General features: G+C 40.5%; 1 protein-coding gene and 1 long non-coding RNA gene across 3 annotated transcripts in view; one reads left to right on the top strand and one right to left on the bottom strand.

Annotated features, from left to right (window-relative positions):
• The window catches only part of LOC131423473 (uncharacterized), a 146,004-nt gene that overhangs the window by 62,854 nt on the left and 57,376 nt on the right, over positions 1 to 25,774 (bottom strand). For both annotated transcript variants that reach the window (XR_009225089.1, XR_009225090.1), the window contains exon 2: positions 14,167 to 14,268. This is a non-coding gene — a long non-coding RNA (uncharacterized LOC131423473). The remainder of the gene's footprint in view (positions 1 to 14,166; positions 14,269 to 25,774) is intronic.
• The window catches only part of CUNH2orf73 (chromosome unknown C2orf73 homolog), a 34,743-nt gene continuing 29,769 nt past the window's right edge, over positions 20,801 to 25,774 (top strand). The window contains 2 exon segments of the mRNA XM_046424015.2: positions 20,801 to 21,574; positions 25,224 to 25,434. Of these exon segments, the coding sequence (XP_046279971.1) occupies positions 21,549 to 21,574; positions 25,224 to 25,434 (237 nt within the window). The 5' untranslated portion in view covers positions 20,801 to 21,548.

Here is a 25,774-nt window from a genome sequence, read left to right as displayed (position 1 = left end):
GATTAAACCTGAAAAGTTCTCTTCGACTGAGAGTTGAAGAGAAAACAAGGAAATGAAAATGAGAGAAAATGGTTCATGGGAAGAAAAGAGAGCATATGTATAATCCACCAGTACATCAATAACAGTGATTCATGGGGAAAATTCAGGATAATTGAAACAGAAGGGAAAATCAGTTACAATAGAAAATTTGAGTTGAAACAGATAGCTATAAAGTAGATGGTATAAATTATACAGCATAGAGGTCTCTAAGCAAAACTGACTGGAAAGAGGCCCACACAGAACCCAATTGATCCCAGCAACTATTTTGTGTCCCCACCTTCTGGACCTCACTTCTTATTCCTCTTTCTGACTCTCACCATAACTCTCTTTCCACTTTCCATCAGAACTTCCACAGCTCCTACCTTGCCTCTACCCACCCACCTCTATCTGTGCCCAAATGCTTGCTCTAGCTTCCTGCCTATTACCATAGCTGGACTATTTCTGATCCCCGTAAAGGCAATGCCCGGATCCCCCACCCTCAAGGACTCCACTCCCACCTTTCTCCCCCATCACTCCGCCAGCATCAATTTTAGTTTCTTTTGAGTGAATCTTTCCTTTCAGTCTACAAACATACTATTATTTCTCCCCCACTTAGCCTCACCAGCCTTGGATTCATCTCTCTCCCTTTTACACATAAATTTTTGAAGCAGCCATCTATATTTGCTGTGCCCCCCATGCTTCTTGAACCTGTCTGCATCATGCCATCGCCCCCATACCCAGTCTACAGCATTCCTCTTACTATGGCTAATGATTACATCTCATTGTTGCTAACTCAACCAGTCAATTTTCGGTCTTTCTCTTCTTTAAACACAGAGGCACTTTTTCACTTGGCTTCCTGGATATCACACTTCCTGGATTACTTTGTATTCACATCTATTTATTTAGTCTTCTCTGGTGATTCCTCCTCATCTCTCTAACCTCTGAATATTGGAGGGCTCCAGAGCTCAGGCCCGGGACATCTTTTTTCTCTTTGTTAATAATGTCCAGCCTGCAATTTTAAATATCATGTATATATTGACAACTCCAAAGTGTCCATCTCCCACCGGGAGTTATTTTCTCAATCCAGATTCACATAACCAAAAGCCAACTCGACATTTACAATTAAACATCTAGTAGGCATCTCAAACTTCAATGTCCCAAACTAGGCCCCCTTCATTCCAAACTTTTTCCTCTTAGACTTCCCCACCTTAACTGATGGCTCTTCTCACCAACTCTTCCACCTCAGTTGGTGGCAGCACCACCTTTTGAGTTGTTTGGTGCAAAAGCCTTGAAGTCATCTTAGACTTTTTCCTGCATTCATGTCTCCCTGTTGTCTCTATTTCAAAGGTCTAGAATTTGCTTAAAAATAAATGGGGGAGGGGAGGCCTGGGGTTGTGGCTCAGTGGTAGAGCGCTTGCTTAGCACGTGTGAGGCACTGGGTTCGATCCTCAGCACCACATAAAAAATAAATGAATAAAATAAAAAGTGTAGAAATATTTTAAAATAAATAAGTGGGGGGCAGTTATGGAGGAGAGCAAGGGGAAGGAGTAAGAGGATAAACAGGAAGCAGATGAAACAAGATTGAATATGAGTATACAGTTATTAAAGGGAGTACATCAAGGTACGGTAGGCTATTCCTTATTCTTTTATATTTTTAATAGTAAGTTTTGGGGGCACAGTGGCACACACCTGTAATCCTAGCTAATCTGGAGGTTCAGGCAAGAAGATCACAAGTTCAAGGGCAGCCTGGCAATTTAAGGAGACCCTGTCTCAAAATAAATATATATTTTTTAAAGGGCTGGGGATGTCACTCAGAGGCAGAATGCTCCTGGGATCGATCCCTAATGCTACACAGAGTAAAGGAAAAAAAAAAAGTAAAATGTGCTTGAATCCAACCACTTCTACTGCTAAGGTGTCAGCCCTGACCCCAGATACTCCCATCATTATATAGCTTCCTGCCAGGACTCTCCGCCTCTGCCTTTGCCCTTCTTCAGTCTGTTCTTTACACTGCATTGAGTGACACTGTTTAAAAAAAAACGATTAAATCATGCCATGCCATGCCTCCGTTTAAAACCTCCTGATTACCATCTTTCTCACTCTCAGTAAATGCCAAAACCATTGCAAAGGCTGATGAGGCCTCCCTTTCCTCTTAAATCTCTCTCCCTGCGTCTGTCCCCCTGTTCAAGCTGCTCCTGTCATATGGAACCCCTCTTTTACCCCGAATATCCCAGGCATGTGCTGCCCCTCCTTTCCACTTTTCTATTGTCTCTCACCTGAGTGCTCTTCTCCTGGATATCCACAGGTATCTCCACTTTCATCTGACCTAGGGATGCCTGTCACTTTATCAATGAGCCCTACCCTGATGACTTTAAATTGTCACACACTCACTCACTCCTCAACCCCCCTGTCTATTTCTTTACTTTCTCTCTGGTATTTACCATCATCTAACTAATGGTCACCTACATTTCATTTATTTATTTTGTTGCTTTTCACCCCAATACAAGTTGCAGTGGAGCACGAATTTATGTGTGTCCCCTGATGTCTTTGACACTCAAAACCGTGCATGGCCACAGTGCTCAGCAGTATGTGTGTTGAATTAAATATAAGAAAAGAAACACCATATTCCTCCACGGGCTTGAGCTAAGATGACAGAAGTCAGTTCATATATTCATGATAATAAATAAAAAATGGCTAAAATTCCTCTATAATTCTTCACACAAGCCAAGCATGTAAAGATTACAAGAGACATAAAATAAATAAAGTGACAAAAAGAAAACAAAAACTTCCACTATATCCATGATAACAAACCCTTGACTTAACTTCCCATGGTAAACAATGGAACGCAGGACAAAATATATGGAACAATTGTTTTCAGAAACTGGGCACAGCATTATAGACTATGATCCCTGAGGGAAAGGGAAGCAAAAGAGCCCTTGGTTGCCCCAGTTTTCTGCCTAGAGGCAATTTCCAGACTGTAGGAGCAGAAAGAGAGAACTGATGGCTCCTGGAGGTCCCACTAAAGGGAAGAGAAAGAGAATGGAGTTTAGGGAGGTTAAAGCAGCTGGCAATTGCAGGACAGAGTTCTGGAAAGAAACAAAGTACATAGAAAAAAAAAATTCAGATATGGGCACAGATATTCCCTCCAGTTTTTCCTGGTTACTAAGCCATGCATATGTAGAGCGAAATGTCACAAAGTTGTGCAAAAAATCTTAGAGAATTGTAAAAAGAAAATCTCTTTTTAAATTTTTTTATTATTTCTTACATACATCACAATAGAGGAGTGCATTACATTCATTTTTTTTTTTGCATTGCAATTCTTAATACACCTTTAAGTATGAAGATGTGAATTTGGTGTCAACATACCTTATACACAAACAGAGATTTGATAAATTGTGGTATAAAGGTGTATTAAGAAAAGAAAATCTTAACGGGGCTAAAAAGAAGTTCAAGCCAGAGCAGATAGTTCTCATTGATTATTCTAGGTCCACACCAGGAAAGCTTAAAAATAGCACTCAGAGGGATCAAACCCATCAGCAAGTAACTTATTTGCTGGCCAAAACAAAGTACAGCAATCCTTAAAGAAAAAAGAATTTAAATTCTAAAACCTTAAACTTTTAGAACATTGAGTATTAAAATTTGGTGGGGGGGAAAGAAAGTGGTATGTATATCTGTCAAAATTCATTAAATTATAATCATAAAATAGGTGCATTTTATTGTATACAAATTAGATCTCAGTAATGCTGAATTTTTTACAACGTGGACAGGCAGGATTTAAAAAAGACCCAATAAAATTTTTTTTATATTTGTTTTAGTTGTAGATGGACACAATAACCATTATTTTTTTATTTTTATGTTGTGCTGAGGATCAAACCCAGTGCCTCATATGTGCTAGGCAATCGTTCTACCACTGAGCCACAACCCCAGCCTGCAATAAAACTTTTAAAAACAAAAAAAAAAAAACATAATTGCTTAAGTTACAAATGTATACCTTTTATTAAACAGCAGATTAGATACGGCTGATAGGGCTGAAGAGAACATTAATGAGCTGCAAGTAAGTTTGAGAAAATTGCTGAAATACTGAAAATTGAAAAAATTGCTGAAATAGTGAAAGACATTGAAAATACGAAAGACATTAGAAACACAGTAGATAGAATGCAAAATCTTTAAAATGTCACCACATTCTCGGGAAGAAAAGAGTTGAAGAAAGAAAGCAGTAGTAATCATGGTGATAGTTAACAGATAATTTTGCAAAATTGACGAAAAAAAACCAAAAACACGACTTTACACAGAATGCATAGCATACTCCATGAAGAATAACATTTTAAAAATTCACACATAAACATGGTGTAAAGTTATCATAAAGCTTAAATAGCAAAGAAAGGATATTTAAAAGCAGCGAGAGAGAAAAGATAGAAATCCAAACAGCTATTAGTTTTATAGCTGATTGCTCAACAGCAACAGTGGAAGCCCCAAAACAGTACAATTAGTCAAGACCTAACAAAGATTAACTATCAACTGCCGCATCCGGCTAACGGAGCCGAGTCCGGCGAGGGACGGCGGGGTTAAAAATACACAGGACACCAAGGTTCTTCATCCAGGAGGGAGCGTGTGCGCGCTTTATTGCCAGATTTGTTCCCTTTATATATCTTTTTAACAGCTGCGGGAAATTACTCAAAAGTGAGGAGGGAAGAGTAATAACTGCGTCCTTGGGTTACCGTCACGTCACCGTCCCCTATCAGGAGGCTCGAACAGGTCAAGATGTTCCCGAGACACATGTGTGCGAGGCAGATAAACAGGGAACCGCAAGCCCGCGTCATGGCCTTGTGAGCTGGCCACATTGACATGCATAACAAAGAACTGGGGGTTGAGTCCCCAGGGGCCAGGGCGGGCCTGCTATCAGCAAGTCCCCCTTTTTTGTTTTTTGCATGTCAATGGGAATCAAGTAGCCCCTGTCTTAGGTCGTCCACCGCCCCTGCACTGCTTACCCGTCTCTGGGGAGGCCCCATTCCCCTGGCTTAGGTTGCAGTGCAAGCGTGGAAGTTGCCCGTCACTGGGTACTACAAGATCAGCTCTTGTCCTATGTAAACGGACACTTTTCAGTTAGGATGTCATGGCCAGCAGGACACAACTGCGGATCCCAGTCATCATCTTTGCCAGTGGGATAGCTATGACCAGGGAGCTTTCTGAACGTAAGGGTCTGGGATGACGGCACCAAGTCGGCAGGGTAATTAGGGACCTGGGCAAAAGCAGGCATACATAGGAGGGCTTGGGTATTGGCTCCTGTCCAGTTACATCTCATCTCCGGATGGGTCGTAAGTACACCTTGTGGGCGGAGTCGTCCATCTCCAGGCGTTGGTAGTGAACCTGTATTGGCTTGGAGGTTAAAATGTTAATCTGGTCCTTAATGAATTGAGTTATCCTATTTGCAACACAAGGTCCCAAGGTTGCAATCAAAAGAAGACCCAGTAAGGGCCCCAGGAGGGGAAGAAGGTAAGGCAGGAACCCATTCATCCCAGTCCAAAGAGGGTTCTGGAATAATTCTTTTCTCCTTTTCTCTAGGTCTTCTTGAAGCTCCTTGATTTTAGTGCGAACTATGCCTGATTTATTGGCATAGAAACAGCACATTTCTCCTAAGGCTAAACAGATTCCCCCCTGATTGGCAGTCAGTAAGTCTAGGCCTCGCCTATTTTGGAGGACCACTTCTGCCAAAGAGTCAATTTGGTCTTGTAGGTCCCTAATAGTGCCAGATAGGGTCTGCACATCATCTATAAGCTGCTGAGATAGACGGCGATAAGAATGTATAGCCGTACCTAGTCCAGCTGTGCCTGTGCCCACAGCAGCGGTTATTCCAAGGCCAACAAGGAGTGGTAAGGCCTGAACAGCTCTCTTGTGTCTTCTAACTAGGGTGTCTAGGCTAGGAATGGGTAGGGGTTCATCTCCTGAAATAATCATGATATCAGGAAGCAGTAATGCCAGAACGCAACCGCCAGTCCAATTTGCTGGGAGCCTGGGAAAAGCTAAATTTCCACCACACATAAAAACTGTACCATTAGGGGGACAAATGGGCGGAGTAGGTGAAGAATAATTCTTTACTAATGAGCAGTTCCCAAAGGAAGAGACTCCAACATCAACATCATAGGTATTATTTTGCATCATGCCCAGAAGGCAAGACATAAAACCACCTAGAGGCTGCACCTTAAAGGGTAGCCCAGATTGACATGTGTTGTCATCATCAATGGTATAATTAATGGGGACTGCCAATGGCATGACTGCACCTGCTGTCATGCAGAGCCAGCAATCACCAGCAAGGGTAGGATTGGAACTGTTAAGTAAAGAAAAGGTAGTTTCTAGGATATCTAATGTATTGGCATCTAAATCAGGAAGCTGGGATTTGGGCAATATCAAGGGGTGGTATGTAGGCTTAGGGATCTCCGGCTTTAAAAGCTTAATCACCTGAAGGTGTTTGATAGCATCAGTGGGTCCCCCTCCATCAGAGACTCTGATGGGGGCCTGCATGGGCCAGCAGGAGGGTTTACCCATGACGCCCTCACACCTGCCTCCGTTAACCGAGTCGTGATGCCTTCTCCTCCCTGTCCAGAAGGAATGCCACAAGCGGGGTCCAGCTCATGAGGTGTGTCTCGGCACTCATTTGAAGGGGTGGGAACAACAGCGGCAGGATCAGCCATCTTGGGAACTTCATTTTGTCTTGAATTTTCATTCACCGGTCTGGTGCAGCGCTCCGGGATCCAAATGGGTTTTTCCGTCCCTGGAGGGAAGACACATACAGCTCCTCTCACTCTAGCCAAGAGTGGAGCAGGGGGTTGCCACTTCTGTGTAGCCAGATCCTTCCATCTTATCTGTGCTTTTTGTATGGTGGGAGGGGAAAAGTGACGCTGCGCCACTGTACGGCCTTCGGCGTCAGTGAGCAAAAAATTTAAAGTGAATAGAGTTATGCTTAATAGTGCATGTGGTCCCTGACAATTCTGGTATGTCTCCCCCTCTTTTGTTTTTTGCAAATAGGTTTTAAGATGTTGATGGGCCCGTTCAACAATGGCCTGTCCTTGGGGGTTATATGGGATTCCTGTTTTGTGTATAATATCCCACTGTGAGCAAAATTTTTGGAAGGTTTGACTAATATAAGCTGGGCCATTATCTGTTTTTATACATCGAGGGGTTCCCATAAAGGAAAAGGTTTTAACATAGTGCTGTATCACGTCCTTAGCCTTTTCTCCTGAATGTAAAGTAGCGGAGATAAAACCAGAGAATGTGTCTATACTGACATGCACAAAAGACAGCTTTCCAAAACTAGGAATATGAGTTACATCAGTTTGCCAGATGTCGTTTGGCTGAAGGCCCCTTGGGTTGACTCCCAGAGAAGGGGAATGGATAAAAGGTGCACAAGTAGGACATAGGGAGACAATTTTTAAAGCTTGATCCCGGGAACATCCTGAGCGGAAGCGCAAAGTTTGTGCGTTTAGGTGAAATTTATTATGAAGTTGTAGGGCCTTATCATACTCAGTTATTGTATATATAAAATTAGTGGCATGTGTGGCAGCGTCTGCCATGGTGTTGCCCGCTGCCAGAGGACCTGGAAGTCCGGAATGACTTCTAATGTGACCTATGAAGAGGGGGTCTGCCCTAGCCCATATAAGAAGCTGCACTGTTTGTAGTTGATCCATGATAGTGGATTGTTTTCCAACATAAGGTGCCGTCTCAATCGCGGAGGCGAGCCTGGCGATATAGAGACTGTCTGTGAAAACATTAAGGGGCACCGAGCTATAGGTCTGTAAGGCCAATATTAAGGCTGCAACCTCCGCTTTTTGGGCCGAACAATTGGCCACTCTCTTGCGGATGACTTGGGTCCCATCTGAAACGACAGCAAACCCATTTTTGGCCCCGTCAGTGAAGACGGTTTGTGCCCCCGGGAGAGGATCCTTTTTTAGGATCTTTGGGAAAATTATTGGACATGTCTTTAGACTTTCAAGGAGCCTGCTTTTAGGGTAGTGATTGTCAACCTGTCCCATGAAACTACAGAAGAAAAGACACCAGAGATCATGTTCCTGTCTTAATTTAGAAAGAATGTCTTGATTATATGGTAATATGAGAACATCAAAGGTTTTCCCAAACAAAGCATCTCCTAGATATTTTGCTTTCCAAACTAATTGTATTACCAGATCATGGAAAGGTATCAAGACCCGGGAGGGGGATGCAGGTAAGTGAACCCAATAAATAGGACCAGTCTGCCAAAAGACTCCAGTGGGGTGAGTTTTGATGGCAGAACAATGAATAACAAGGACTGGGAGTAGTCCACCTGCATCACCTGCATCTCTTGTAAGGCTGTCTCTATCAATCTAAGCACCTTCAAGGCTTCTGGAGTAGGTTTTCGCGGGGAGGTGGGTGAGGGGTCTCCTCTCAAAAGGTCATACAGGGGTTTAAGTTCACCAGTAGGGACATGGAGGGAAGGCAGCAGCCATTGGATTTCCCCCAGAAATGTCTGCCATTGGTGCAGGGTTTTGAGCTGGTTCACCTGAAATTGAGGCCTCTGGGGAGTGATCCCTACCTTGTTAATAGTATATCCTAGGTAGTTATAAGGATACTGAATCTGCACCTTCTCTGGGGCTATAATCAGTCCGGCCCCCTTTAACAGGGACTGGAGGACTTCATAAGACCGGAAAAGTGCTTTCCTATCAGGGCCTGCCAACAATATATCATCCATATAATGGACGAGGTAAAAGTTTGGGAATTGTTGCCTAAAGGGTTGCAGAATTTTTGCTATAAAGTACTGACACATAGTAGGGCTATTGGCCATTCCTTGAGGTAAGACAGTCCATTCAAACCGCTGATAGGGTTCCCTAAAATTTATTGAAGGTAAAGAGAAAGCAAAACGTTTACAATCCTGGGGGGCCAGGGGAATAGAAAAGAAGCAATCTTTTAGGTCCAAAATAATAAGATGCCAATCTTTAGGGATAGCCGTGGGGAAGGGTAGTCCTGGCTGTAAAGGTCCCATGGGCTGCATGGTATTATTAATAGCCCGCAGGTCTTGGAGAAGCCTCCATTTTCCAGACCCCTTTCTTATGACAAAAATAGGAGTGTTCCAGGGGGAAGTGGAAGGCACTATATGCCCCACCCTAAGCTGTTCCTGAACCAGAAGGGTCGCGGCCTGCAATTTGTCCTTAGTTAGGGGCCACTGTTCTATCCACACAGGGTCATCTGATAACCAAGTAATAGATAGAGGACGTGGCCGCATTTCAGTGGCCCCTAGGATAAATTTCCTAGCCCCCTCCGATCTCCTCCACTTCTGGTAATTTCTTCTGTAGGGTCCACAGGCGTTGCCCTTCCCTCATGTCTTTTCCCCAGTCCTTTTCCGGGAAGCCATCCCATATCTAACATCATGTCATTAACAAATTTATTACTCCCTTTTAGGGTCTGAGTGGTGAGGATAGCTCCCATTTGTTGAAGTAGGTCCCTTCCCCAAAGGTTTGTGGGGAGTCCAGCCACTACATAAGGCTGAAAATAACCACTGTGTCCTTCCTCATCTCTCCATTTTAGAAAGGAGGCACTTTTTTCTGGTCTCGTCTGCCCAATCCCCTGTAATACAGCTGAGGGATCTTGGAGAGGCCAAGCAGATGGCCATTGTTTCTTAGAGATAACAGAGACATCAGCTCCTGAATCTAATATCCCCTTGAAGATTTTATCCTGTATTTTAATGGTTAACTGTGGTCGGGAGTCCAAGTGTGCTACCCAAAAGGTTTGAGGGGAGCCGGTGGAACCAAAACTGCCATTACCCCGGGCTGCCTGTAGGGCGCGGCTGGGTAGAGACGCCGCCGACAGCAGCAATCCCTTGGGTAGCCTCGGCAACAATTTTTAACTCCCCGTGGTAATCACCATCAACCACACCTGTAAGACTTCTGAGCCCTTTATGCAGAGTGCTGCCTCTTCCCAGTATCAGTCCCACAATTCCCTCCGGCAAAGGGCCAAAGACTCCCGTTGGCAGGGTCTGGGGACCCATCTGCGGAGTCAGTACTGCTCGGGAGGTGGAACTGAGGTCCAATCCTGCACTTCCCGGTGTTCCCCTGGGGAGTTCCCGGATAGAAAGGGGTTGGTCAGGGGGAGGCGGCGGAGACGCCCACTCCCCGGGGCACTGTTTCGTCCCTGCACTGCCCCGTACACTTTGGCTTCCGGGGCCCGGGGCGGGCCCCTGCTCCCGTTTCCCGACGGTATTGGGTTACCCTGAATGTCAAATTTTGACCTGCACTCACTACTCCAATGATTTCCTTTATGACATCGAGGACAAATTCCAAGCATCCCTCTGCCAGCACCCTTGCTCCTTTCCGGGCAGTTTCTCCTTATATGTCCCTCTTTCCCACACTTAAAACACCCCTTAGAGCGGGTTCCCCTGTTATCAGGTTTTTGCATTCCAGTCTTAAGGGCAGCAGCCAAAACCTGACCAGTAATATGAGGCCCATCTATATCTTTGCATGCTCGAATCATGTCATCTATACTTTTGGCCCGGGAGGACTTAATAGCATTTTGGCAGTAAGTGTTAGAGTTTTCATATGCCAGTTGTCTAATAAGTGGCATAGCCTGTTCCAGATTAGGGAATATTTTTCCAGCCGCCTGCATTAGGTGGGCTATAAAGTCCGAATAAGGTTCAGAGGGCCCTTGACAGATCTTGGAAATTTTTGCTTCAGTCTTAGAAACGGGCAGGGCTTTCCAGGCATGGACCGCAGCTGAGGCTATCTGAGCATAGACCCCCAGGATCATAATTAATTTGCTGATTTATGACAGCATATTGTCCCGAGCCTGTTAACATTTCGAGGTTACGCCGTGGGAAGCCGGTGTCCTGATTGACTCGGGCTAGCTCGGGACACCTCTCTTGATTTTCACTTTTCCACAACAAAAAATCCCCTCCGGACAACACAGCCCTGCGAAGCTGTTGCCAAACCAAATCCCAATCATTGTTATTGAGAAAGCCTCCTGTCAGAAACCAAGGACAAGCCTGGGCTATAACTTCAAAGAATTCGGTTGCAGTCTTAGTTTTTATTCCTGTTCCTTGTGTATTTAACAGCTCTTTTAGTTCGTTGGCCAGACGAACCTTCGCTGTTGAGTTACCCATGGTACGTACCCTGTCTCTTTAAATTACCTTTAAACCAATCCTCCCCCTTCTACCTTTAGAAGGTGAGCCCCGTCCGCTTACCCCTACTTTCAGGATCTCGGTGGGAACCTCCAGATGCCGCATCCGGCTAACGGAGCCGAGTCCGGCGAGGGACGGCGGGGTTAAAAATACACAGGACACCAAGGTTCTTCATCCAGGAGGGAGCGTGTGCGCGCTTTATTGCCAGATTTGTTCCCTTTATATATCTTTTTAACAGCTGCGGGAAATTACTCAAAAGTGAGGAGGGAAGAGTAATAACTGCGTCCTTGGGTTACCGTCACGTCACCGTCCCCTATCAGGAGGCTCGAACAGGTCAAGATGTTCCCGAGACACATGTGTGCGAGGCAGATAAACAGGGAACCGCAAGCCCGCGTCATGGCCTTGTGAGCTGGCCACATTGACATGCATAACAAAGAACTGGGGGTTGAGTCCCCAGGGGCCAGGGCGGGCCTGCTATCAGCAATCAACTAGATCTTTTTAAAATGCTAAAGAATAAAGAATGGAGATATTTTCAGAAAACTGAATTTAATATACATATATGGTACATATATAAACACAATTAAGTTTCATATGGATTTATACATATGAAATACATTCACCTCTAACAGCTCTATCAATAGAACTTTCTGTGATGATAAAAATGTTTTATATTTGGGCTAACATTATCATTAGTTACATATGGCTATTAAAATAACCATTAAACTAAATTTTTAGTTTAATTTAATTTTAATTCATTTAAATTTAAATAGTTACATGTGGTTGGTAGATAGCACAGTGGCCAAAACTGTTATAGATTGATGGAAGAAAAATAGAGAAAAATTCATTGAAATTGAGCAGTGGTCTAGCTGATAAAATTTTGCTTTATTTATAACAATGTTTACCAAATTTTCTACAATAAGCATGTATTCCTTTTATAAAGTCAAAATTATTGATAAAATATATATTTCCTAATATCTAATTTGAAAGAAGTAGTTTATTTCATAGAAAATATTTTTGAATTAAATTCTTGTAATATAGAAACTGAACTAAGACAATACTTCAAAGTACTTGAAAAAAGTTTTGCAATGGAAACTTCATTTTAATTTAAGTAAATCAGTTTATTTTTCATGTAGTAAAATCAGTAGTTTCTCTATACCAATATTTCATACTGCAATGGATTTAGGTAGGATTATTTGTAAGAAATGTAAGAAAAGACATTCCATCTCAGAGATATAATGAATTACTCTGAAAGGGTAAAAATAAGTTAAATGTTAAAACTTTCACTCATTTGTCTATTGTATATTACAATTTTAAAAGGAAAAGAACTTTATATTTGTGGTTGCAGACAATTTAACAAATATTCTAATAAAGTAAAAAGTAAAATAATCTAATGGACCTAAATTGAAATGAAAAAAAAAAGGATTAACATCATATTTTTAGAAAACTGGGAGGATTTATTATAAATTCTTCCTATTTGTCTATGACCTCCTTATCAGCCCTCCCCCATATCAATTTGCTTGAATTAGCAACAGTAAGAATTCTCTTAATGGGCCCCATTAGTGCTTACAATATGTAGTGTGAATAATACATTTGAGACATCAGCATTCTGGTATCTAGGCTGTAGCTTAACTCTGATTTTAGAAAGAATGCCAATCCCATTCATTTTATTGTTTCAACAGCTGTTTGAAAACAGAGTGGGGGAAAAATTAGCTATTTTCAAATGTCAGCAAACCTGGGTAACTCTAAATGTTTAGAGCTGTCAGTACCCGTCGCATCACAGAGGTTTAATTCAGCAGTATGGGAATACATGGGCGTCATTGCCAGTCAACAGTTCAGACTTTACTAATACAAATTGAATTCTACTTAGTGCATCCTTTAGTACTAAAATATCACTACTAATTAACCATGTGCAAAGACAAATATTGGGTATATTAAATACTATTCATATGATTAAATTAGAAAGTTTTGGTTTGAGATATAACAGATCATTTTAATGCTAATCATGTTTTTTCAAATCATAATGTACATTGTTTTTAAAGTGGAGGACTTAGATGCTCTCTATCCCTAAGTAGTCCACAATTTGACAGGAAAGTAAGACATTATTAACATGTCTAATGTGAAATTCTAAGGTAATAAAACAACTGATGTTATGGTAGTATAAACAGTGTAGTAAAAATCCTAAAATTAAAGCCCAGTATTATGTGTTACCTTGACATCTGGGCTTCAAATGGCTTAAATACAAATTCTCCTCCCCTCCAACTCTGCTCCCATGAGAAAAGTCCCCTAACCAAAGAGACCTCCTTTTCAAGGGACTTAGATGTGCTTCCTCCTTATCACTGAGTAGCAGGTTTCAGTTCCCTGCCAACCTGCAGAATCATTCAAACAAGCTAGTCACATCCTCTGATGGAAACCAGGTTCAAACCATCTTGATACTACAAAGCCTGTTTTCCACAGCCTCTGGCTGTTCATTCGTTGTCAAGGGTAACCCTCATGTGGCCTTGTGTGTAGTATGCTCATCCCCTCTGCTATGAATATGTGACTAATAAAGTGCTGCCAATTTCTTCTTCACAGTATTGAAAGTCATGTGTTTGGCCATCCCCATAAACTAGGGCAGGAATCTCTCCCTCATAGATGAGTGAATGTAGCCTGTTCTAATCAGGGCATCTCTTAATATGATAAGAGTTCCAGTTTTAGAATAAGAAGGGAAAAAAATTTTATAGTTTTGTAAAGTAGGTTGGTCTGGATGAAGAATGGTATTAGGGACTGGTTATGCATGTGGCTTTGGTCTTATTTCAGGGGTTCTCTGCTAAAAGAACATATTGAAAAGAAATGATGGCAAATAGCAAACAAAGCTTTGATTTCCTTAGCCAGAGAAAGATCCAGTTCAATAATAGAAAACTTAAGTGAAAGCTAGATCACAGAAACTGAATTAGCATAGGAGGCCAAAGTGAACCTTCTTATTTTCTATACCTTCTCTCTTGAATTCTGTACCCTCTCTCCAAGTAGCTACATACCTGTGAATGAGTGGTCCATTAGCTCTCCCATGCTGCATGCAGGTAGACAGAATTGAGATGGTGAGGCCAGCTGAGACAGGCCCTGCCTACTTTGTCCAATCCCTAGAGAAAGGAAGTACAAGGAAGGCAAGGTTGTAGAGCATGCCTAAGCACTGAGTGCTATTAAAGCCCAAAGTCTATCAGAGTTCAATTCTGACAAGCTGATTAGCAAGATTTTTCTCCAGTGGAATGGAAGTGGGTGGTGAGAGGGATGCCACAAAGGGAGTAACAATTTCCTTCTAACCCATGAGCTAAGGCAAGGATAAGTTCCTTTCCCCAAATTGGATGGAAAGTATTCCAGATAAGTTTAACTAGATCAACAAACAGAGTAAAGCAGAGACAAGGATGGTTCGTGGGAAAAGAATGCACTGTTTGGAGAAAAGGATCCAAACTGGGGACCTGTTGGCTTTTCTGAGAGTTCAAAGTCCAAAGAAAAATGAGGACTGAACAAGAAAAGTTGCAGTTTGAAAAAAAAATGAACCCTTTTGCTCAACTCTAAGGTCTCCAGCTATACTGGTGAGACTGTCTCTGGTACCTTTAACTTCCAGAGAGCAGGGAGATACCAGTGGGTTGGTAGAAGAACAGAAGACTGCATAAAACTTACTAGATGTTTTTGCCATTCATTTGGGAAGTAGCCACTGAGAATCTGCCAGGTACAACAGAGCAGAGAAAAGTAATCTCAGCTTTCAAAACAGTTATATTCTGATGTTAATGCTGGGGGAGAACAAGTGAATGAGCACTTACTATATGCCAAGCACCATAATGTGGACCATCTTATTTGATCATTACAAAAGCTGAGGAAGTCAGATAGTACAGTTTTCACCATTTTCCAGATAAGGAAATATGGGAAAGACATTGTTTAAGGTCTTGTGGCTAAGAAATGGCTCCAGTTCCTGTTCCTGGCTTATAACTACAATGCTATAGTCCTTCAAATACTGAATGAGAAGCAAAGAGGATATTAAAAATAGGAAGCAAAAATTTGGTTCAATTTATATTCAAGTCAGAAAAAAAATTGTAATGAATCTAGGTAACAACACATAAGAACTTTCATAGAGAATATAAAAATAAAAAGTTTAAAAAGAGTAGAAACCATAAGAAGTAACATAAGTCTCGCATTACCAAATATTAATAGAATTATAGAAAAAAATGTCTGTTTTATAATTCCATGAAGTATGTCCAAGAAAAATTATATGTCTTCTATATATTTTAAGTAACCTCAAGTATTCATTAGGAAAACAACATACTTAGAATCATTCTATTTCCCTATTATTGAGGCTTTGTGTTGTCATCCAAAATAATCAAACCACAACCAAATTGGAGCAAAAGTCTAAAATTAGTTACTTGTTCCTAACTTCTGTACTACTTTGGCCCATGTTTAGAGAAATAAGATTTTGGAGTAGATCATGTTGTGCATGGGTGGGCTTCTCAAACTAATATTCTTACAGAGATGAAATCTGGTTTAAAGTGAGAATTAACAGCAGGGTCAACAAACAAACAGAATCTAAAATATAAACAAAAAGCAAGTAAGAGTTTTGCAGGGGTGGCTGCCACCAAATTGCATACAGATGGAAACTATATTTTATAAAAAGGGAGTGGACTTCTCTTATGAAGTGAATCCCAAGAGGGTGAGGTTGGGACACTAGAACAGTCCAGCAATTGGATTTAATAAATACGATGCTTTGTAATTATTAAGCAAGGGCAGTTTAACGAAGCACTTTTTCACATGACTGCTTCTCTAACCTTGCTGAGAGAGGGTAGGTGTTGGCATCCCAGTGTGCAGACAAAGACTTGCCATGGGTCTCCTGAATGGTAAGCAAAAAAGCAAGCCTCAAATCTGCAGTTCCAATGCGGAAATCCTTTGTTCTTTGCAGTGGCCTAGACAACAGTGACCTGCTAGGCTTCCCTGCAGTCCCCAGTGAGGTTGACTAGCCATGACACAGATGAATCAAGGATAGAGACACCTCCCAAATCTATGCTCTCTATAGCAAAAAACTGTAGAAATGCCACATTTCTTTTGGATGCTGCTTTACTTCTCTTTAAATATAAAAAAAATCCTGTAATATTTCTTTTCCTGAATCTTACAACCCATTATTAAAGCCTCAAAGTTTGGCAGAGAACACAATGAAAAGGGAAGCTTAAATCAGGTAAGTAGTTTGCTTCCAGGCTTACCGTAAGAGGATTAAAAACATGGCTAAGTTTCCAAACTCTGGAAAAGCTTATAAATGCTGCAGTAATTAACTATAACTCGAAACACATAATACCATTATAATTACATAAGGGAAAAAGTGTAGGTTAGAAGAATAGTTTAAAAGTGATGGCTCGTAAAAGCATTCTTTACCATACTGTTTTGAAGACAGTGACTTCAGATTAGGAGGTATTTGAGGTAAACTAAACTCCCTCACTAATTAAAAGTGTTGTAATACTTTTCTATTAAAAACCTCAACTGTGATTTCTTTTTAGGCATATTCAAGTTTTTAGGTCAGAACCCTCATTTTTCTTCAAATGTAATCTTAACATCTCTGGGTTCTTCATTTGTGCTACAGAAGGAAAGCATTTTTTTAAAAAAAATTTATCATAGGTCTATCCATACATATCACAGTTCCAAATCATGGCGCCACTTAAGTCATGAGTTGGAGTCATGGTGGTTGGTGATGATGTGCTTATTCTTAGAAAGTTATTGTTTCTGCTTTATCAAATCATGGAACCTAACATCATGCATTTGCCAGAATGCATAAAGTATGGTGACATTTTAAAAGCAGATGGGGCACATTCTCTCCCTTTGCACCCACTCCATCACTAAATAATAATAATATTCTCCTCCCCTATTGTGACCTTTCTGTATCAAAGTCTTCCACTCCCATGGACTCCTGTCAAGGGATCTGATTTTACTCTTTCTACGTATTTCCACCCAATCTCCTGTTTCTAATCTTTCCAACTATTCTACATTAGGAAGCCCCCATTTGGAAGTTTATATTCAGTTTTTATCACCATGGTTTAAAATAAGAGGTAGAGAAATTAGATGTAGAGGCCATGAGAGATAGAAAAAGAGAAGTAGTTCCAAAATCAAATCCTAGCAGAATCACTTTCAAGGCGATTGACCTTAGACAATGGGTAAGGAAGTACAAGAGTGGTAGAAAACACTTACCGGGTACCTACTGTGCACCAGGTGATTATGCATACCATTGAACACAACCAACCACCTTACAGGTTTTTTTTATTCCTATTCTTCAGGAGCTTTATTTTTCATTTACTTTTAAAGATTAACAAGCAATATATTCAAAATTTAAAACTTTAAATAACTTGCCAGAGTCACAGCACTAGGATTTAAACACAGGTCTAATCCCAAAATTCAATATGTATTAATTCTCCCTTAGGGGAAGCACAGAGGATGGCAATTTGTATCATCAAAAGGATCAAAGTAGATTTTATGGGCAGAAGTTGAAGAACTTAAATTGTTTAGCTTAAAAGGGTGTTTTAATTACCATTTTTAAAATGTGGCATTTCTCTAAGGAGTGTGTTGAACAGTTTTAATTGGTGTCCATTAAAGAAAACACTACTGAAAATATTAGAAGTAGTATATATTTTGCAGGATATAAGGAACGATTTTTCTGGGTTAGTCTTACTCACAGAACTTTTATTTGGAAGATACTTTTCTAGGTACTCGAATCTCAAATCAATGAATTAAAATATCACATCCCAGTAAGAATAGATCAGAATATGAAAGTTGCTCAGAATGTGTTGCTTAATAACTAGATAATAAAGTATGGCAATGGCTTGCACAGAGATGATCACATTTCTGGAATTCTTCAGACAGAACAAAAAAAATACATTGAAAAGGAAACTAGGAGACAGAAAACCTTTAAAATTAGACAGCTCAGTTAGTGATTTCTGACCTTTTGAGGATGGGTAACATTCCAACAATACTTTCTTTTGCAACGTTCTTCCTTCAACCAGTCTTTATTCACGACACCACTATAGCGTAAAATGGCCCTTCGTTGTTCCGCCCAGCTGAGACTAGCTTTTCATTCATCCTTTGGTTATACAGCTTCTATATAGGCAATGGTAGTTGGGATTATTTTAAAATGAACTTTGAATTGCGAAATCATAAAATATAGGTTTCTTCTCTCAATAAGGTAAATTTCTGAATTAGTAATTTCTAATAATGATTTTGCACAACTCTATGGTATAATAGAATTATTTTTAGTTATTTCTAGAAAATTTTAAAAATTTTTGTTTATATATCTATATGAATTGTTTATTTACATCAAATATGGGCTTTTTTTTTTCATTTTGTTTTTGCCATGCTAGGGTCTTGAATTCAGGGATGCTAGGCACACATGTTAGGCAAGCATTTTGCTGCCAAATTTTGAGCTTCATCCCCAGTCTCCAACCTATCCTTAAATTTAGAGATTTTTACCTTTCTGGAGATGCAACAACTCATTCTTGTTTTTTTTTTATATGTCTCTCTTTAAAGTATGATAAAAATTAATTAGCTTTGAACTTAGACATGAGAAAAACTCAGGGACCCTCTCACATCTGTGACTTGTTTGAACCCATCCTTTCTCAAAGATAGGCAAAACTAACACTAACATTTCTCATTCCATGGCCCTCGACTAATGTTTATTTTGGTTTATTAATGTCTTACAGTCTAAGGTAATGAAACAAAGGCAATATAATGTGTGCACTCAATGAAACTTCCACCCTACCAATTATAAAAATTGGAAGAATACTAACAGCTAGCTTTTAATAGTGCTACCATGTGCTGGGATAAGTTCACTGAATGAATTTTCTCATTTAATCCTTGCAACACATGTGTATGAGGCAAATAAATGATCTGTTTTTTTTTTTTTAAATAGAATTTGGGCTAGCTTTTGTTTATGCCATATGTTTGCAATCCTTTCTTTTTCAACGACATCACTTAAAAAAAGACTCAGAGGAAACTGAATCTCCCTGAACCTCAGCTTTCCTACAAGGATATACAACTGTACTGTTCTTTTGATATTTTCCTGTGGTCCAAAACATATTGATAATTTTCTGAATCTATAACATTTTGCATGAGCACTTTCCATTCTCTTGTGGTCCCTCACAGAAGGTATGCTAGCTAGCTCAAACAGCACTGGTATTTTTAAACTTGAACAATGTTAGTAAACTAACTACTTTTTTGGTAAACATTCAGAGTACTTATCACAAATCGCATCTTTTACTGATTTTTTTTTCAGTTTTTTTTTTTTTTTTACAAGTGAGAATCTACATCATGGAGAATTTTTAAGTATGTATTTTAGGTCAGATAGTTATTAGTAAAAAACTACTAAAGTAGTCCAGTGCTTTTCTATATAAAAAGTCAATAATTATTGTAAAATCCATACAATTATGCCATCGCCCTACAGAGAATACAAGAATACATGATGTATCATTATAATAGAATATTATCATCAGCACTGAAATTTAACACTTGTGACTATCAGCTATATAATATGTTCATTGCTGTTTTGTTCACAATGTTTTTTGTGTGTGATTCTCTTGTATTCCTAACTAGATTATGACTTCCTTGTGGCACAATTTGTTTTAAAGTTTCTCATGGCCTTTAATAAATCCTAGGCATATGCAAAATGCATAACAGTTTCCGATAGTGACATAAATGTATTTATTTTAGACTAATACTTTCAAAATAGAGGCAAACAACTCATTCCACATGGGTTCAGGTGAATTTGTCAATTTGAGAGACAGAAAGTTGAGAAAATGTTTTCATTTCTTTTTAACAAGTAGTAGAGACTGTCCCTGAAGATAAGTGATTTGAATAATCAAATCAAAGAGATTGGTGAAGGTTAAAATAGAAATCAGAAGGAATGATAAGGATGTCAACTAAACCTCAAGGACATGTAGCGGCATAGGCAGGTTGAATTGCTCAAATAAAAAATAATGAAAGCTAATCGTGACCAAGCAAGTACTAAGCATCACACACTGCTCTTGGTACTCTGCCTGTATCAAATTATACTTCATAACAACCCTAGTGTTTTCACATTTTGTGAATGAAGACATTGAGGCTCTGGGAGTTTAAGCCACTTCCCTCTAACTGGTTTAAGTGGTGGAGCCACCATTCAAAGTCCCATTACTTCCAGGTATCCAGTGTCTACAATGGTTAAGATAAAACCAGAGAAGTAGATGTTAGGTCACTGAGTGTCAAATCTATTCATACATTCGTCCTGCCAGGACTTTAGCTCACATGTGTACAATGGATATTAGGACCAACCTTCACTTTCCTACACCTCTCCAAGGAAAACGCAAATATACAAATTGACTCTGGGTTACAAAACGTATGCACTTGCACACAGCCGGATATGTAGAAGAATTCGACTCAGTGAGGACTTTTCCTTTCCATTTCCTTCCTTATGCAGGAAAATGCGTAACAGTTATCATGGTAGATGCCAAAGACGTTTGGCTCCGGTTAGTGGAAAGTGGAAGGCAACGGTAAAATGAGGTAAGAAATTCCAGGGTCAGACATGGACGCAAGTAATTGTCGGCTTCTCCCAGGAGCTTGCTCTTTTTGGATAAGTGCTACACGAACAAGTCCCAACCAGCTGGCTGCCTAAGCCTACAAACCCCTGCGCCTGATTCTGAAGGCCGCTCAGCTTTGGGCAGATGCACACTCCACAGGGAGCCTCATTTGCAGGAGATGAGTGTTCCCTTGTTCTATTTTAACCATTGCCACAGGGTCGGGAAAGGTTTTGCTTGAAATTGGTGGTAAACGGTGATAGCCAAGCTTTCTCCTTCACCGGAGAAAGCGAATCACGACTTGCACAGTATTTAATGGCTCACGAGTAAACACGTTTTCTTCCCGCCCCTGTCCGCACTTTTGGAGCCAGCTCTGGCAGCTGCGGACACCGGGGCAACGTCCTGCCGGGCTCTGGAGGGAGGACGATGAGCAGACCAGAGCAGCACTTCCCGCGGCGGGGGAAGCTCCGGAAACCGACCCTCGCTGATCCCTCCCACCCAGGACCTAGTCACGGTGATAAACACCAGTCCTGGCCCTACCGGGGAAGGGCGAGTTCAAGCGCAGGGTGTCCACCGTACAGCGGGTTGGTGGGGCGGACGCCTAGACACCCGGCCAGGCTCTGCGCAGCTCAGCCGCGGCCAACAGAGCGGAGCCGACCGCGATCACTGCGCCTGCGCGTCCGGGTCCAGCTCACGCCCCTTTCTGCGGCGGCGTTGCCAGGCCGCCGTCGCTTAGCAACGCAACGCAAGAGTCACAGTTGCCTCGCTCTCGGGCCTCATTCCTAGCAAGGCTATGTCCCCGTTCTTCTGGTAGAGGCTCTTCGTTGCCACGTGCCAGGCCGTAGGAGCCCATGGAAGGAAAGGAGGAAAAGCTGCAGTAAGTGCAGGGGTTTGGATTTTTATTTCTCCCTTCCGAAAATTATTTTCCTCCTTAAGAGGGAGAGTTAGATGAAACCCGAGGGGTGGTCCCCAGCACTGTCCATGCCAAACCTCATCCAGTTCCCTTCCTAATTGCGGTTTCTAGGAGCTGAATGCTGACCATAACAATTTTTAAAATGCACCGTTTACTGCTCACAGTATTGTGTGTCAGCAACTTCACATGCATTGCCTGGCCTAAAACTCTTGAAGGCATCTTGAAATCATCCACTCCTTTTCACTTCCCACATTTAACTTATTAGCAAATTCTGTAGGCTTTACCCTTGCAAAGTATCCAGACTCTACACTGTTAATCATTTCCACTATCATCCCCACCCTGTCCCAAGCCCCAGCTTCTCACTCTTGGAGACTGCAATAGCTTTGGTTCCTTTCCCCTCTGCAGCAACTCAACATAGCAGTCAGAATGGTCTTTTTACAAGGTAGGTTAGATCACCATCCTCCATCGTGCATAGCACAGCAAAAGCCAAGGCTTCTACTTGAGGCCTACACAATTTGCCTCTCTCTCCTTACTTGACCTTGTCTACTGCTTACCTCCTTCTGACAGGACCCTGCTCTAGTATATAGGCCTTGCTGTTTTCTCCAGAGATTCTCAAAGTGATTCCCAGACCATCTTAGCATCACCTGAGAACTTGTAGAAATGCAGAATCATAGGGGATCCCCCGTCCAAACACACTGAATCTGAAACTTTGGGTGTGGGGCCCAATAATCTGGGCTTTAGCAAGCCTTCCCATGTATGGATGTTTTGTGATCCAGTGAATCAAGGTAGCACAGCTAGTTAAGAGTGATGTAGAATCAGTGGAACCAAAACCTGCATTTTTGTTGGTGGAAGAGTGGTTCTCAAACTTAAACATGTATGAGTCAGCTAGACAGCTGGTTAAAACAGGTTCCTGGGAACCAGCCCCAGAGATGATGATTTAGTATTGAAATGATGCCTTTAAAGTTGTAGTTCTAATGAAGTCACATTGATGCCAATGAAGCTTACTCCAGCAATCACACTTCAGGAAGCACCCTGGTGCTAAGGATGGGGACATTCCTGCTGCAAGGCTTTACAGTTACAGTTCACTGGTTTGGAATGCTCTTCCCTCAAATATGCACTTAGCTCTCTCCCTCCCCTGTTTCTTTTTCCAATTGCCACCTTCACAAAGCAGCCTCCACCCTACCTAAAAATGCAGCCTACCTCCCACATGCATGCACTCCTTTTCCCTGCTTTATTGTTGTCCTCACCACTTAACACCATCTAAAAGACTGTGTGCCTTTGTTATTTTATATATCATCTGCCTTCCCCTGCTAGAATGTAAGCTCTATGAGGGCAGTGATTTTTCTGTTTTCACTGCTGTACCCTCCATACCTCAAACAGCATGTGGCACATAGTGACTATTTATTGGAAGAATGAATTATTCAGGGTTATTCTCACATCTGTCATAATAGATATTGTTCTTATCAGGCCAATGAGGAAAATGAAGTTCAGATATTAAATGGCAGAATTGTGATTCCAATCCAGATCTGACTAATCACAGAGCGCATTAGGGTTTTTATTTGTTTTCCTTCTACAAGAAATTACTGAAGAGTCATGTTTCACATTTCTTTTTTTTTTATTTTTTTTTTTGTTGATTGATTGATTTATACACAGTGCTGAGAATTGAACCCAGTGCCTCACACATGTGAGGCAAAGGCTCTACCACTGAGCGACAACCCCCGTCCCACATTTCTTTATCTATAGTCATTTACACAAGTGCTTAACTGAAGGAGTGCATAAGTGTGTAAACAAATAGCTATTGTCCTTTGAAGACCTGGTTCTAGTACCAATGTATTGCTGGGTTACAACCATGAGAAGCAGATGGGGAAAGACTGATGCCAGGATTCTACAATGATAAATTAATTAACCTCAAAGTCACAATCTTGAAATAAATACTTATGTTTCCGGAAAGATAGTAGAAAAGGCTTAGAAGTTATTTACACTTTACCAGTAATCAATTTTTTCAAATCAGTCACAAGGATTGAATGTTATTTGTGTAGTGGAGGGACTGCAGAGGATACACAGCTAAAACAAACCCAGAGTTCAGAAAAAAATCCCATCAGAGTCACCAGAAATATGTCAATATAAATGGCACTTTATTCATCTGCAGGGAACAGAACCCCTTGCCCGGATATTGGGTAAATAATAAGTGAAACAATCCCTACCTCATGGAACTTATTGACTATGACTAGTAGGGTATTTCTGGTGCTTACTAAAAGCAAGTAAACAAAAAACTAGGTACATGCATTATAAACCGTGGTAAGTGTCATGAAATAAAAGGACAAGTCACTAAAACAGTGAATATAGAGAGTCAGGAGGGGAAAATAGATACAAAGCTTCTGAGAAAATGACTTGTAGACTGAGATCTAAATGATCGCCAGCAACCTATGCAGCGAGTTGGGGAAGAGAAGTGCAGGTTGAGAGCACAACATGTGCAAAGGCCCTGAGGAGAAAAGAAAAGGAAAAGCTGCAGGAGTGAGGCAGAGAGGCTTGAATGAGGATGAAGAGATGAGCAAGTCACACATGAGCTCCAGTCAAGAGACAGTGGTTTGTTTTAAATGCAGTGGAGAGCTACATGAGGATTTTAATTGAAAAATGACATGACAGAAGAGATGGGCCTGGCTGTGGTTTGAAGTAAGGTAGGAGTTATATTTTATGGTCTGAGTATCAGGCTAAACAGAATTTCTTATAAATTTGGCATCTTCCTAATTCACCTTTTGTGGGGTCAGAGCTTTGATTTTACAAGCCTCTGGGTGTGAAAATTATTCAGATTACCATATTCTTTATTTTTCAAGTATATGAAATTTTAATAGACTTTCATAATATCTGTTTTTCCTTATTTAAAAGGAAAATGTTCTATGAACTTTAAATCTCTTTAATGTTTTTCATTTTAGTAATTCTACTTTTTGTAGCAGTATAATCATTAGAAGCATAAAATAATAAGACTTAATTGTTTTGTCTACACAGTATCTTTTCTCCCTCAAAAAGATAAATATTGCTGATCATTGGGTAGCTTTTTTTTTTTTTTTTTTTTTTTTTTTTGTGGTGCTGGGGATTGAACCCAAGGCCTTGTGCATATGAGGCAAGTACTCTACCAACTGAGCTATATTCCCAGCCTGCTTTTATAAATTTTCTAGGTAAGTTTTTAAAATTAAGTGGTTATCTTTGTCTAGATGGCTGAATTTATGAGGTAAAGTGTGTGTGGGGGGGTCATCTCCTGGTAATAAAATTTGGAAAAAAAAATATGTTCAGATTAGCATATAATTTATCCACAGGTATAAATATTGCAAACATGACTTATAAGCATAATCAAATTACTACTCTTTACTGCAAGCCAATTAGAGTCTGTATACTACACTGGTCATAATGAATAATCATTATTGACACATAGTTCCTTTATCTCATATATTTAGAATGAGAAGATGCCACCCTAAATTTTAATAGCACAAGCTGTCAAAAACTATTAATAAAACTTAAATTGTCTTGACTAATACCTGAGATATATTTGAATCTTATTTAATTACGACTGCTTGCTTATTGGGTAAATTATTTACTATTTAATTATGTCTTTCAGACAGCATAAAATAGAAGATGATGGTATAGTATATGCAACTGAGAAAGAAGAAGAAATCATACATGAAAAAAAACCTGGGAAAAGCATACAACGTTCAAAACCATGTGTGAGGAGAGGACGTGTAGATTATGCCAAATTCATTATCACAAATGCAAGAACATTCTATGAACCAATTCCCTACATAGATTCCAAAAACAAGACAGAGGACCAGGTTGGACAGATGTTTGTTACATACAAATATAGATTTAGATTTGGAAACTGTTTTGCAGGACAGTTTGGTCACATACTTATTTAAAGGATGTGACACATCTCAGAGTATTACTGTTTATAATCCAATAGTTAAAAGAAGTAACTCGGACCTATTCTGGTAGAGAACTTTGGCATACAAGCAATTGTCTATTAGGAAGGAATCCAAATAATCATTTTTCTAGATTGCATCTAATTTTTCTAGATTGTAGCCACTAAATAATGATTGGAGGCTTATTTCTGCTATAATGTTATATTTTTATGTATATTCTAATATGAAAATTTCCCATGATAATCAGCTAAAA

The sequence above is a fragment of the Marmota monax genome, unplaced genomic scaffold (assembly GCF_021218885.2).
Source record: "Marmota monax isolate L192 unplaced genomic scaffold, Marmota_monax_Labrador192_F-V1.1 WCK01_AAM20220418_F8-fsc00015, whole genome shotgun sequence".
Classification (NCBI taxonomy): Eukaryota; Metazoa; Chordata; class Mammalia; order Rodentia; family Sciuridae; genus Marmota; species Marmota monax.
This window is presented reverse-complemented; position numbering and strand designations above follow the sequence as displayed.